Here is a 12,117-nt window from a genome sequence, read left to right as displayed (position 1 = left end):
CATCCACAATACCATGAGTGACCTTGGCCGTAGTAAACTCGAGTAGCCTCTCATCAATTGATTTTGTGCCCGAGCCAGAACCATAACCATAACCAGAGCCACAACCTCCTCCTCGAGTGATCACCACCATACTCAAACTGAAACACAAACATATAAATGATCAACATAAAAATCAAGGGAACTCTCACTATATAGTTCTCCTTATAATCCCCAGGTTCGTCTTTGTATCGAGTACATATCATGTGCTTCCAGTAGTATGGGCCCAATACTAGCTTCCACACCTATTTGTACATTCCTCAAGACCGTACAGATTCCTCTAAGTCACCACACTAAATCCATATACCAATCCTATGTTATACAAAATACAAAATCTACTATGACATTACCTAGGCTCTCCTAGGAATTCTTAATCTGACCGCTTCTACCATACATATAATCTTAATTAACACTGTCGGTTGCCTTCTGCATGCAAGTTATACACCAAATGGGATCATATAGACTGTCAAATAATCATTCTACCCTAAGTCTACAACCAAACAAGGAACAGAAAATAAGGCTAAATCGATCATTCTAAGCTCCATGATCCTAACCGTACACAACTTTTAAAGCATACACTTAGCAGTTAATTGACCCGATATCAATTCCAAGCAATACAAAGCATCGAAATCCACTAGTCTATAAGGCATCACACAAATTAGACAATTCTATCATACAATCCCTGAAGGTATCCTTAGCCCTATTCTAGCATGCAATTCATATATCAAGCATACTAATCACAACACACTGATATGGGTATTTTAGGAATCACTTACTTGCGCTCGAATGATCGCACACAATGCACCCCCCTTCTACTTGGTGAAATTATTTTTAGAATTTGAATTTTCTTTTGAAAACATTATCATTTCCTCAGTTTGAGTTCTGACACACCCGGGAGTGTGACCGAATCCCTCAAACAAAGGCTCTGATACCAACTTGTAACGACCCAAAATTAATAAGTAAAAGTTTTATTTTTAAGTTCATCAATCCCAAACATCACATGTCTTGAAATCATCCAAAATACAACTATCACACAATATCAGATTAAATGTGAAAATGATGAGGGACAGAATGCTGTGCCATCATGCCGGGCCCTTCCTTTTTGTATCAAAAGTACCTGAAACCAAAAACATAACTGTATGCACAAAGCTTAGTGAGTTTCCCCAAAATACCACATATTCCATACACATAAATATAACAACACGTGGCTGTGTCAGTTTCGTAATAACCCCCGGGTCCGTATCAACCCCATGGAACAATGAATACCTGTGTCGGTTCCAAATGAATCCCAGGTCCGTATCAACCCCGAGTCCATAATGACTCTGAGACCAGATTGGCCCCTTGCATACATCATATGATCACATCAGTAAAAGCCACATAATAACATACATTCTATACATATGAATTAGTGGGCCGACCTTGGTGCCTTCGACCTACTAGTGTGGTAGGAAGACTCACCTCTAACTGAAGATAAGTGAACCACACACTCGAGCTACTGCTAAAACGACTCCTCACACTAATCATAACCCAATGACAACCCTAATTAATAATTGGGATTTAATCCATATACGAAGGTCTAATTCATCCTTTGTCTATCTAAAGGTAAAAGACCATTTTCCCCTTCCCATTCATGACCTAACTAGCAAAGGCCCCAAAACCCCTAGAGCCCAACGCCGAAAAGGTTTTTTGAGAGTACGCCCGACATACTCCTTGCTACGCCCATCGTACAACTCGATCACGAAAGAGTTACGGGGCATCAGTCCACTACACTCAATGTATAGAGAATTACGCCTAACGTAATACCCTGAAGTCCAAATCTAAACTAATGGTCTTAATGCATTAATACTTAACATCCAAACTTCATATCTAATCCTAATCAACATTTAAATTCATAAAGTTGCAAGCTTTATGACTTTTCATGGCTACTAGGAACCCAATACCAAAAACCTAACTTATTTAACCATCTAAAACTCCATAAATCTTGAATGGAAGAATACCAAGGTCTAAGCTAGCATTTTATGACACTAAACTCTCTAAAATGCTTGAAAGGACAACTCAAATGGTATGGAGTAGACAATACTCAAGAGACCAAGGTTTTGGGACAAAAAAGGTCATAACTTGCAACCTAACAAGATATAGCTAGGAAAGCATCAAGATTTGAACTTTATACCTCCTGAAGATGCACAAAGATGAGAAGAATCTGGATCCAAAGGCTTGAGAGCAACACCACAACTCCAAAGGTCTTCCTTTACTACAAAAAAAATACCAAAATGTCACTCTTAAGCTTCAAAACTCACACCGAAGAATTAGGGTTTCGAGATGGAGGCTAAGAGAGATGGAGGCTAAAGGTAAGAAATGATTTAAGGCCATAAAGCTCTTTAAATAGGGCCCAAACCCTAAAAATTAGGGTTTTCCCTCTACATGAGTACGCCCAGCGTACACACACATACGCCCAACATACGTGAGGGAATCTACGACCATCTTTAAGTACCTACGCCCGTTATACCCATCTTGTACGCCCAATGTAGGGACCAATTTTGCAATCTTTTAAGGAATCAATGCTAAAATGAAAATACCTGGAACACTAGCATTACATCAACACATATGGTTGCATATTATATATATATATATATATATATATATATATATATATATATATATATATATATATATATATATATATAAGCAAGTTCAATAGAAAACCATATTTAAGGGAGAGAACCAATAAAAACTTTCTCCACAATGCATTTAGGTATCAAATTTCACATGTACACATGTATATACATATCTAAGAGAAATGTAAAAAAATATTATATGCATGTACATATACACATGTTATTTTTAGAATGTGCATATGCACTAAAAATATGAGTATTTATTAAAAATGTATTTTTTGAATAGTTTTTAAATATTAATTTTGAAATATAAGGTAAACTTTTGCTTACTTGAATTTTTTTAAGTTTTTTAATTAATTTTTAAAATCCACGAAAATATTCATTATATTTCGAAATTAATATTTAAAAAAATAATTCTTCAAAAAAATGTTTTTTTGATGAATTTTCTGAAATTTTAGGGAAGGAATGTATGTTCGAGATCATGGGAAACTGAAAGGTTTTCAGGGAAAAAAACAGTTATTGGTCTTTGGTATCAAGTACAGGGTGACACCTGTACCAACTCGACTTCCGCTTTATTGGTGAAAGTGTGAAACCAAAAATGTTATATAATAGAATTAAACCAAAGTTGTACGTGTAGGAGCCTTGAAGGTTGTAGGGGTTGGTAGTTAAACATAAAAAGTGACAACATGGTTTGAATTAGTGGCATCTAAATCTAATAATGGAGTGGGAGTGGGAGTAGAATGGAAGGTAAATATGGGAAAAACTTCATCATATGATGCTTTAGTAGTAGAGGAGTCTGAGGTAGGGGTAGCTAAAAAAAGCATGTACACATATATGGGCAGATTATGAAATGTTTGATGAAGATTGGGGTGTTTTTAACAAGGCTAGGGAAATTACAGCAACTAAGCCAAAGAAACCGATCCATTGTTTGAAAGTAAGGATTGTTCTTTCTTTGGTCTCACTTTTGTATTGCATGAGACCACTCTATGATGGTATTAGTGGAAATGCAATGTGGGTTGTCATGATCGTTGTTGTAGCTTTGAAATATTATGTTGGTACGCAAGTACACGATACAAATACATGTGGTTTAATCTCATAATCTTTCTTTATTATGCGATTTATTTACATATGTATATATTGTTTTTTAATTACTAAATACACATATGATTAATGAGTTTATCAGGTGGTGCACTTATTGTAACTGTTCTTGGCGATCCAGATCTAAAGCAATTCTAGCTCAATGAATTCAAGGTACTCATAATATTTCTAGCCTCTTATTGGAGTGTTAGAAGGTCAAAATGGTCATTTACCTACATTCACATAGTTTATTCAATAAAAAAATACCTAATTTTATATAGTACTTAGCCACTTACTTCAACTAGACATCATTTATCCATACAAAAAAATAAACATTTCCCTTAATTGGATAAGCTATATATGGGTTTATTTATTAGTCAATGCAAAAAGAATGACCTAATAAAGAAATAAGTCGTAATTTGTTATAAGCATCACTTATTTTTTCTTGTTAAAAGTTTCAGGGTATGGCTGACCGAATCAATGCAGTGGAAGGTGCTCTTTGGGAAAACATTGGCAAGTTCACTTCACCCTTATCATGGGAGCACAAGTATAATTCTGCAACAGAGAGAACAAAAATAAAAATGCTTACAATACACAAGTATATGAAAGTACGTTGATGTAATATAAAGAAGTAGCCATGTACTTTCATTCATGTGTTTATTATAGGATCTTACTTTGCTTTGTCTCTGTAACAACATTCTGACTTATGTTTTTATGTATCTCTTTTTACACAGCAACTAAAAAATTTAGAATATGGATATATAAAGAAAATGTTATAGATATACCAATTTAACAAAACACTTAGGTTGAGGGAGTAGATCAAGGTTTTTGTCATGCTTAAACATGAAAATGAAAATAGAAAAAAATAGATACTAGAAAAATCATCTATAAACCACTCACACACTTTGACATGTATTTGGATCAAACGCAGGAGGTAGATTTGCACTGGGGTTTGCTTTATCTGCGAAATAAAAAAGTGAAAAAAGGAAAAAGACTAAAAAATAGCAAGCTAAGAGTAAAAAATAAAATAAAGAACCCCACCAACTAGAGTAAATCAGGTCCAAACAATAATAGGTAAGAAGGCAAAATGTATCCACTACTAAACTACACACACTAGCCACTGGAGGAAAAACAACATGAAGCTCCAAATCTATAAATTTATGTAATGTGTTATATATGTTTGACTTTTTCATGACAGGTGGGCTGGTCAATGACTTCAAAAGTGTCGGAGAAGACAGAAAAATGGGACTTCATGTAATTCTTTACACTTTAATTTTTTATTTTTATTTATTTACATCCAATTTGATATAATATAAATTATGATGATTTTGACGTAGGTATATTATGCAAACTTAACCAAGCCCTTTCAGTGGCTTATGGTGAGGACAAATGTAAATGGATATGAGTTGGTGCCATACACATAACTTAACAACTTTTTTTGATATATTTCTTTTTCTTGACCTACATATGACGTGATTTTTTGGTGGCATGTTACCTTTTAGGTGTTGGTAAACTATATTATGCTTTAGCCCTCATCATGTTAATTGCTCCATAGGTCTTTCTTCAGGTAAATTCTATGCTTTTAAAATAGTTAATCTACAATTTTAAAATAGTAAATTCTATGCTTTTAAAACTAGTTATTGTTGTTTCTTGCTACAGTTCAAATACTTTCTCAAATATCCAATGAAATATGATGTCAAATATCAGGTATGTCCGTTATAACATTATACTTTTTGAAAATTGCTTTGTATATGAATCATATTGGTCAAAATACGATGCTATAATAGGAAAAAAAATTAAAAATAGGATGCTATAATAAACAAATCAATTAAAGAAAGCGGTCCAAAAAAATTGTAATTTTATTTTCGAATTCGGACACATGGAAACCTCATCCACCTTTCAGATCGTTGATAGTAAAATTTGGCTTATGTGGCAGGATTCTTGAAAGTAAATGTTGTTTTTAAATCACATTATATGTTATGATCTTTCACGATAATGATGATTTAAAGAAAAAAGTGTCCATTATTAAAGATGCAACTAATTCGTAGATCCATAATCAAAAGGGAGTAGCAAATGATCTTGATGTATTTTAAAGTGAACATAAAGAGGTTGATGAAGAATTCTGGGAAGACAGTAACCTGAATGATCCATCACTCAAAGATTGACTTGCTTCAATGCAAAAGATCCTTGATGTGAGTTCAAGGGTAAAACCAATGACAGTAGATATAAATTAAAAGGACAATAACATCATACTTCCACAACTGTAGCAAACAGAAGTAAAAGTAGGATGCTATAATACCATCAATTTTAGTGTGGTAAGGACAAAGCATCATACTTCCACAACTATATCAATTTTAGTGAGCTCAAGACTAATTTAGCTAGTTTAATCATTCACCACAAGCAAATTCATAAGATGTCACATCAATTTTAGTGTGGTGATGACTCATTGAACCACCATTGTGCCAATGTTGTTTATTGATTTCTAAATATATTAAAGTAGGATGCTATTTCCTACATTTATCCCTGAAACTCAATTCGGTTTGTGTAGCATGCAATTGAAAAAAAAAGAACATCGAGTGTATAACTTCTTGGTTTGGTTATTAACTGTGATAAATATTAACCCTAGGGATGTCAACAAGGGTAAACAGGACGGTTGCATCCCCCGCCCCAACCCCCGAAATTTCTCCATTCCCCCGCCCCCGCCCCCAAATTTTCCAGCCTCCCCACCCCGCCCCTGCCCCCGAATTCTTCGATAAGAACACCCCCCCCCCCCCCCCCGATTGATTTTGGGATTTTTTTATTGTAGTAAAAGAAGTAGTTTTTTTGGGCTTCACGAAGCCTTTTTTTTTTTTTTTTTTTTTTTGTAAAAATAGTTATTAGAACATAATTGGGAAATCTTTGGAAAAGTCCTAATATTTAACTCTAATTTACGAAAAAGTCCCAAACTAAAATTGGTTTATGAAAAAGTCTCGATTACCGGAAAAAATGACGATTTGACCTTTTTTTCCGGTTTATCGGTTTTAATACTTACCCGGTTTCATTAAAGTCCCATTATTTTACCATAACTTTCATTAAAGTCCCATTATTTTACCATAATTTGGGACTTATTCGTAAATTATGGTAAAATAATGGGACTTAATTAAAATCGGGTAAGTAATGAAACCAGTAAACCGGGAAAATAGGGTCAAATCGTCGTTTTTTACCGGTAATTGAGACTTTTTTCGTAAACAAATTTTAGTTTGAGATTTTTTCGTAAATTAGGGTAAAATATTGTGACTTTTCCGGAGATTTCCCAACATAATTCTATATGTTAAAAACAAAGATGTTATCACATTTCAAAAATGTTATACTAACAACTTAAAAACATGATTTTTTTTTGTTGAATTTTGGAAGCCTCAAAATCATTGTTATTATATATATATATATATATATATATATATATATATATATATATATATATATATATATATATATATATATATATATATATATATTAACGGGGACCCCATAGGGGGTTCGGGATAGGACTGCCGACCCCCGTCCCCGCCCCGAAATTAAAATAGGGGCTAAACTTGCCCCTGCCCCTAATTTATTTAACAAATATCCCCCATATGGGTCGGGGTCCCACGAGACTTTTTGACATCCCTAATCAATCCCTTGCGAATACGAGCATATTTACTAGTTTGCATTAATACATAGACACAAACATATAGTAGCCGTTGGAACTCTTCAACAACCATTGCAACTTTCCATAAATAGATAACCATTAACTACCCTAATAACTAACCTATAACTTCCACAATTAGCTACCAATTAACTTCAGGAATTAACTGCCATACCATCACATAATTACAAAACCAACGCTATGTCTAGTTAACTTTCAGCATAAATTATGTAGGTGATAAGTGAAGTCTATAAATCGTCTTCATTTTGTTGTTTTCAAGTAAGAAGTGAAAAGGAAAAAAAGAAATTTCGTTTTCTATTCATATTATCATCTCTAAAATATTTTAAAGTTACAGCCAACAGTTTTCGTACATCCCACAAATGCTGTTTTTTGTATTTTTATTATGTATGAGTTGACTTGATCTATTAAAAAAGGGCTGCCAGAATTAGAGTATATATGACGTGTGTTCTGATGTGTGATTTGGGAGTTGATGGAGTTTCCTGATCCCTCCACCATAATATCACTCATAGAAACTACAACTTCAGAATACACTTGTTGAAATTGTCATGTAGATATCTTCTAGAACCAAGGATTGTGATACCTAGACCTGCAAATGCCGGAAAAGCCCTATATCCTACTAGATAATAAAAAACAAAAGGATACCAAGGAATATTTAAAGATCTGCCTTCGTATCAGGAACATATCATTTTTTATATATATATGGGTCCCTTATTTACATATGTTGTTTATCAATGAAAACTTATATTCTCCTTTGTAAATACTGCAATGCACGCCTGATTCTATATATAATTTAATTAGTAAAAATCTTTGACCGCAGATTTATTGCCCGACTTTTCAATAATAATTAAATAGAATATTTCTTGGACAGAAAAGGGATATAATGAATGATAATTGTGAGAAACATGAAAATCAGGCGATGAGTTATTAAATAATCTGAAAGTGTTTTAACGAAAAAACCTGTAAATTTACATAAACTTAGAGCTATGGTTCAGTGGAAGTTTCAATGAGGTGACATGTGTACCAAGTTTTCATTCAATAGATGAAACGTTATCATTGTAAGATGTTGACATTCAACGAATTTGGAGTTCAATGTTTATTGAAATATTCAACCGGAAAAAGAAAGTTCTCTAATTCTTAAATAATTGTTTAAAATATGTTTTCATTGAACTTGGTAGACCTTAATGGAGAGTCACAAAAAATTGGTAGAGTTTTATAGAATAGTGAATGATGATGTACGTAGCAATCCATTGAACTTTATGGAGTTTGCGGATGTTCTAAGAACTATTGATGTATTGAGCAAGTCCCATGCAAGAACTATGGATGCATTGAGCAAGTCCATGCAACTACTGTCACCTATGTGGCATTTTGATATATCACGTTCTGGCAAGCAAATCTTTTCTATTTAAACCAACACACAGGGAACTATTGTTATTTGTCTAGCCAAGAGACTTCTCACTTTGTAGCATAACAAACACTTCAACTGTTAACAACTGATTTTTGAATGGCTTCCTCACAACCATTGCTACCCATCCATGTGAGTCTTCAAGAGCTTGCAAAAGAATTCAAAGTAGCTGTCCCTGATCGCTACGTTCAGGAGCATCGAGAGCCCACCGTTATCTTTAATGGCTCTTCACCTTTGACCTCTATCCCAGTCATTGATTTGAAAGATTTTATCAATATGTCAGGAAAGAATGACGATAACCTGAAAAGTCTGCGCTCCGTGTGCCAAAAATGGGGAATCTTTCAGGTAAAGTATATATCTTTATAAAGCTCAAACTTATGTTCAATATCTATTGTAGATGACCTTGAATTGAATTAATATGTAGTTGGTGAATCATGGAGTAGACAAATTGTTGGTGGAGAAAATGAAGAAGGAAACCATACAATTTTTCAACATGCCTGTGGAAGAGAAGCTGAGGTACAAGTTGGAGGGAGGTGACTATGAGGGGTATGGTCAAACCATACTCCATACTCAAGATCAGAAAATTGACTGGGCTGATCGCTTTTATATGATCACCAATCCTATTAACAGAAGGAAATCCCATTTACTTCCAGAGTTCCCTCCATCACTAAGGTCTCGGTCTCTCTCAGCTTTTTGAAACTGTTTATTTGTATCTCTCGATGATATGTCTATGCATAAGCTTTTAGATATCGCTGCACATAAGAGGGCACATTAAGATAACTTTTTTTATTGATTTGCATTGAGAGAGTACTCGATCGAGAAGCTTGTACAGAGATTTGATCCATCATCTCCCCATCTGCAAAATACATACTTTTAGTGACCAGTATATATCTCAATAAACATATGTATCATATTGTCATAAAACAATCAATATATATACTAACTGAAGTGCAACTGGAATCATAAAGTCGGCCAAAAGCAATACTGTGATCTCTCGTCACAAAAAATAAATATTTAGCTTGATAAATAATTTGATACAATCTTAATAAGTTATACAACTCTCTATATTTCGTCCATTTTTTTCAACAGAGATACCATGGAGAACTACTTGCAAGAACTGCAAAAACTTGCCATTAATTTGTTGGGTTTAATTGGGCAAGCAGTAGATATTGACAAGCAAGAGATGGTAGATATATTTGAAGATGGAATCCAATCAGTGAGGATGACTTACTATCCTCCATGTCCCCAACCAGATCTGGTCATCGGTCTTACCCCTCACTCTGATGCTACTGGAATTACCATTCTTCTCCAAGTCAACGATGTCGACGGTTTGCAAGTCAAGAAAGATGGGGTATGGATCCCTGTGAATTTTCTTCCAGATGCTTTGGTCGTAAATATTGGAGACATTCTTGAGGTTAGGCTACTGGCTAACAATCTCAAATATAATAAATCTACTTAATAAAGGCGACCTGCAAAATGAGTTTAAAAACCGGAAAGAAATCCAAAACAAATGAATGGTTAATTATTTTATAGTGCAATTTTGAAACGTGGGTATACATGCATTTTGATTCCGTTTATATATATATATATATATATATATATATATATATATATATATATATATATATATATATATATATATATATATATATATATATATATATTTGAGATCAGGCGACTTACTTTATGGTGTTGTGCCCTACTGAAACATTTAAATATCACCCATTTGTAGTTGAGTATCTCTCCGGGTCATAGTTGTTATGCACTAGGGTTTTCTTTTCTTCCAGATTTCACCAAATTAGTTATATGTTTTATTATGATATTATGATTTATTAGGCAGGGAACATTCATGTTCCAGTTCAAACTAGAGCAACTACAAACTTATTACAAACGTAAATTCGGTACTAGCTACCCGAAGGTGCAGCTTTAATTCGGTTTATATAGATGTAACCACCTAAGCTTTGGTTTATATCTTTAATGAGTATCTAGACCATTTAACTTATAAGTTTAAGTTTTCTTGAAAAGTGGGATGTATTAATTAGTCTGCAAAAAGAATTTATGTTTAGGTTTTATACTAAAGGTTTTCATATTTTCTGTATACAGAAGCTATAGTGCTATACTTCTTTTTTGAGCAGCATACAGAAACTATACTTGGTGGATTATTTTGATATATCCTACAAATATTATGAAAAATCATATATTCGAATGAGGCTTAATATTTTTCATGAAATATCACATTGAATTTCACACAAATCAAATATTGATGGCAAGTGCTACAACAATCCATTTGCATGCTTACTAGTTTTAAATTATATGGATTTGCAGATAATGAGCAATGGTATGTACAACAGCATTGAGCATAGAGCGACTGTTAACACAACAAAAGAGAGGATTTCATTAGCCATGTTCTTTAATCCAAAGCTTGATGCAGATGTTGGACCAGCAAAGAGTCTCCTAACAAACACAGGAGACCCACCGCTGTACAAAACACTCGTAATGGAACAGTACCTCAAGGACTTCTTCTCCCGCAAGCTCAATGGAAAGACATTTATCGAGAAAATGAAAATAAGAAGCAGTGAAGCAATTGAAACTTGATCAAATATCCTAGTCATGTTTTATCGTAAAATAATTTGGTTGACGTTATTCGAAGTATAAGCTAGAAACAAATAAAACATAAATTGAACATGATTGACATACAAATAATCTATAGAGTAGTTATGAACTCCATGTTTTACATGTAGTATCGATATGGATCTAAATAGTGAATGTTATTCGAAGTATAAGCTAGACACAAACACTTAAGATGGCGGTTATGACAGTTAATGATAGTTATTCAACCGTTATGACCGGAGGGTTGCAACAGTTTACTATGTGATATATATCTATATATAGTTGTATATAAGTGTGTATTATTGTATGTATTGTATGTATTATATCAAATTGTACATACGTAAATAAAAGAAATATTTGTTTGTCTTATATCTAATTGCCACACTTCATCTTCTTCCTCTCGCACCAATACACCGGTATCAGAGTCATATTGAAACTCAAGATAGATAACGTTTCTAGTATTTATTAAGGGTTAATTAGTAATTAAGATTTGTTAACAGTTACAAAAGTTATTGATGGACGGTTAAGTGAACTGGTGTTTATGAAACGTTGTGATGGTATTAATAGATAAAGTATGGTTTGCTCACCCTCAACATCCATCACTCAGAACAAACACTATTCTTCCTTGGTTGGATCTTAAAGCTTTTTGGTGGTGTTTTGTGATTTTGAAGCAAGAAGAAGGTGTTCTTAGT

General features: G+C 33.6%; 1 protein-coding gene and 1 long non-coding RNA gene across 2 annotated transcripts; one reads left to right on the top strand and one right to left on the bottom strand.

The window, feature by feature from the left end:
• Positions 1–8,657: 8,657 nt before the first annotated feature.
• On the top strand, positions 8,658–11,794 carry LOC145123498 (oxoglutarate-dependent flavonoid 7-O-demethylase 1-like). The gene is made up of 4 exons (XM_079058708.1): positions 8,658–9,160; positions 9,240–9,487; positions 9,905–10,229; positions 11,141–11,794. Exons 1-4 carry the CDS (start codon positions 8,915–8,917, stop codon positions 11,408–11,410), a joined length of 1,089 nt encoding a protein of 362 aa, XP_078914834.1. The 5' UTR covers positions 8,658–8,914; the 3' UTR covers positions 11,411–11,794.
• LOC145123499 (uncharacterized) lies at positions 8,758–10,293 on the bottom strand. Its single transcript, XR_013715165.1, has 2 exons — positions 9,760–10,293; positions 8,758–9,671 (listed from the first exon to the last, which is right to left on the bottom strand). It is a non-coding gene; the product is annotated as an uncharacterized LOC145123499 (long non-coding RNA).
• Positions 11,795–12,117: the final 323 nt, after the last annotated feature.

Source organism: Lactuca virosa, chromosome 7 (genome assembly GCF_052849685.1).
Source record: "Lactuca virosa cultivar CGN04683 chromosome 7, Lactuca_virosa_CGN04683_v6, whole genome shotgun sequence".
NCBI lineage: Eukaryota > Viridiplantae > Streptophyta > Magnoliopsida > Asterales > Asteraceae > Lactuca > Lactuca virosa.
This window is presented reverse-complemented; position numbering and strand designations above follow the sequence as displayed.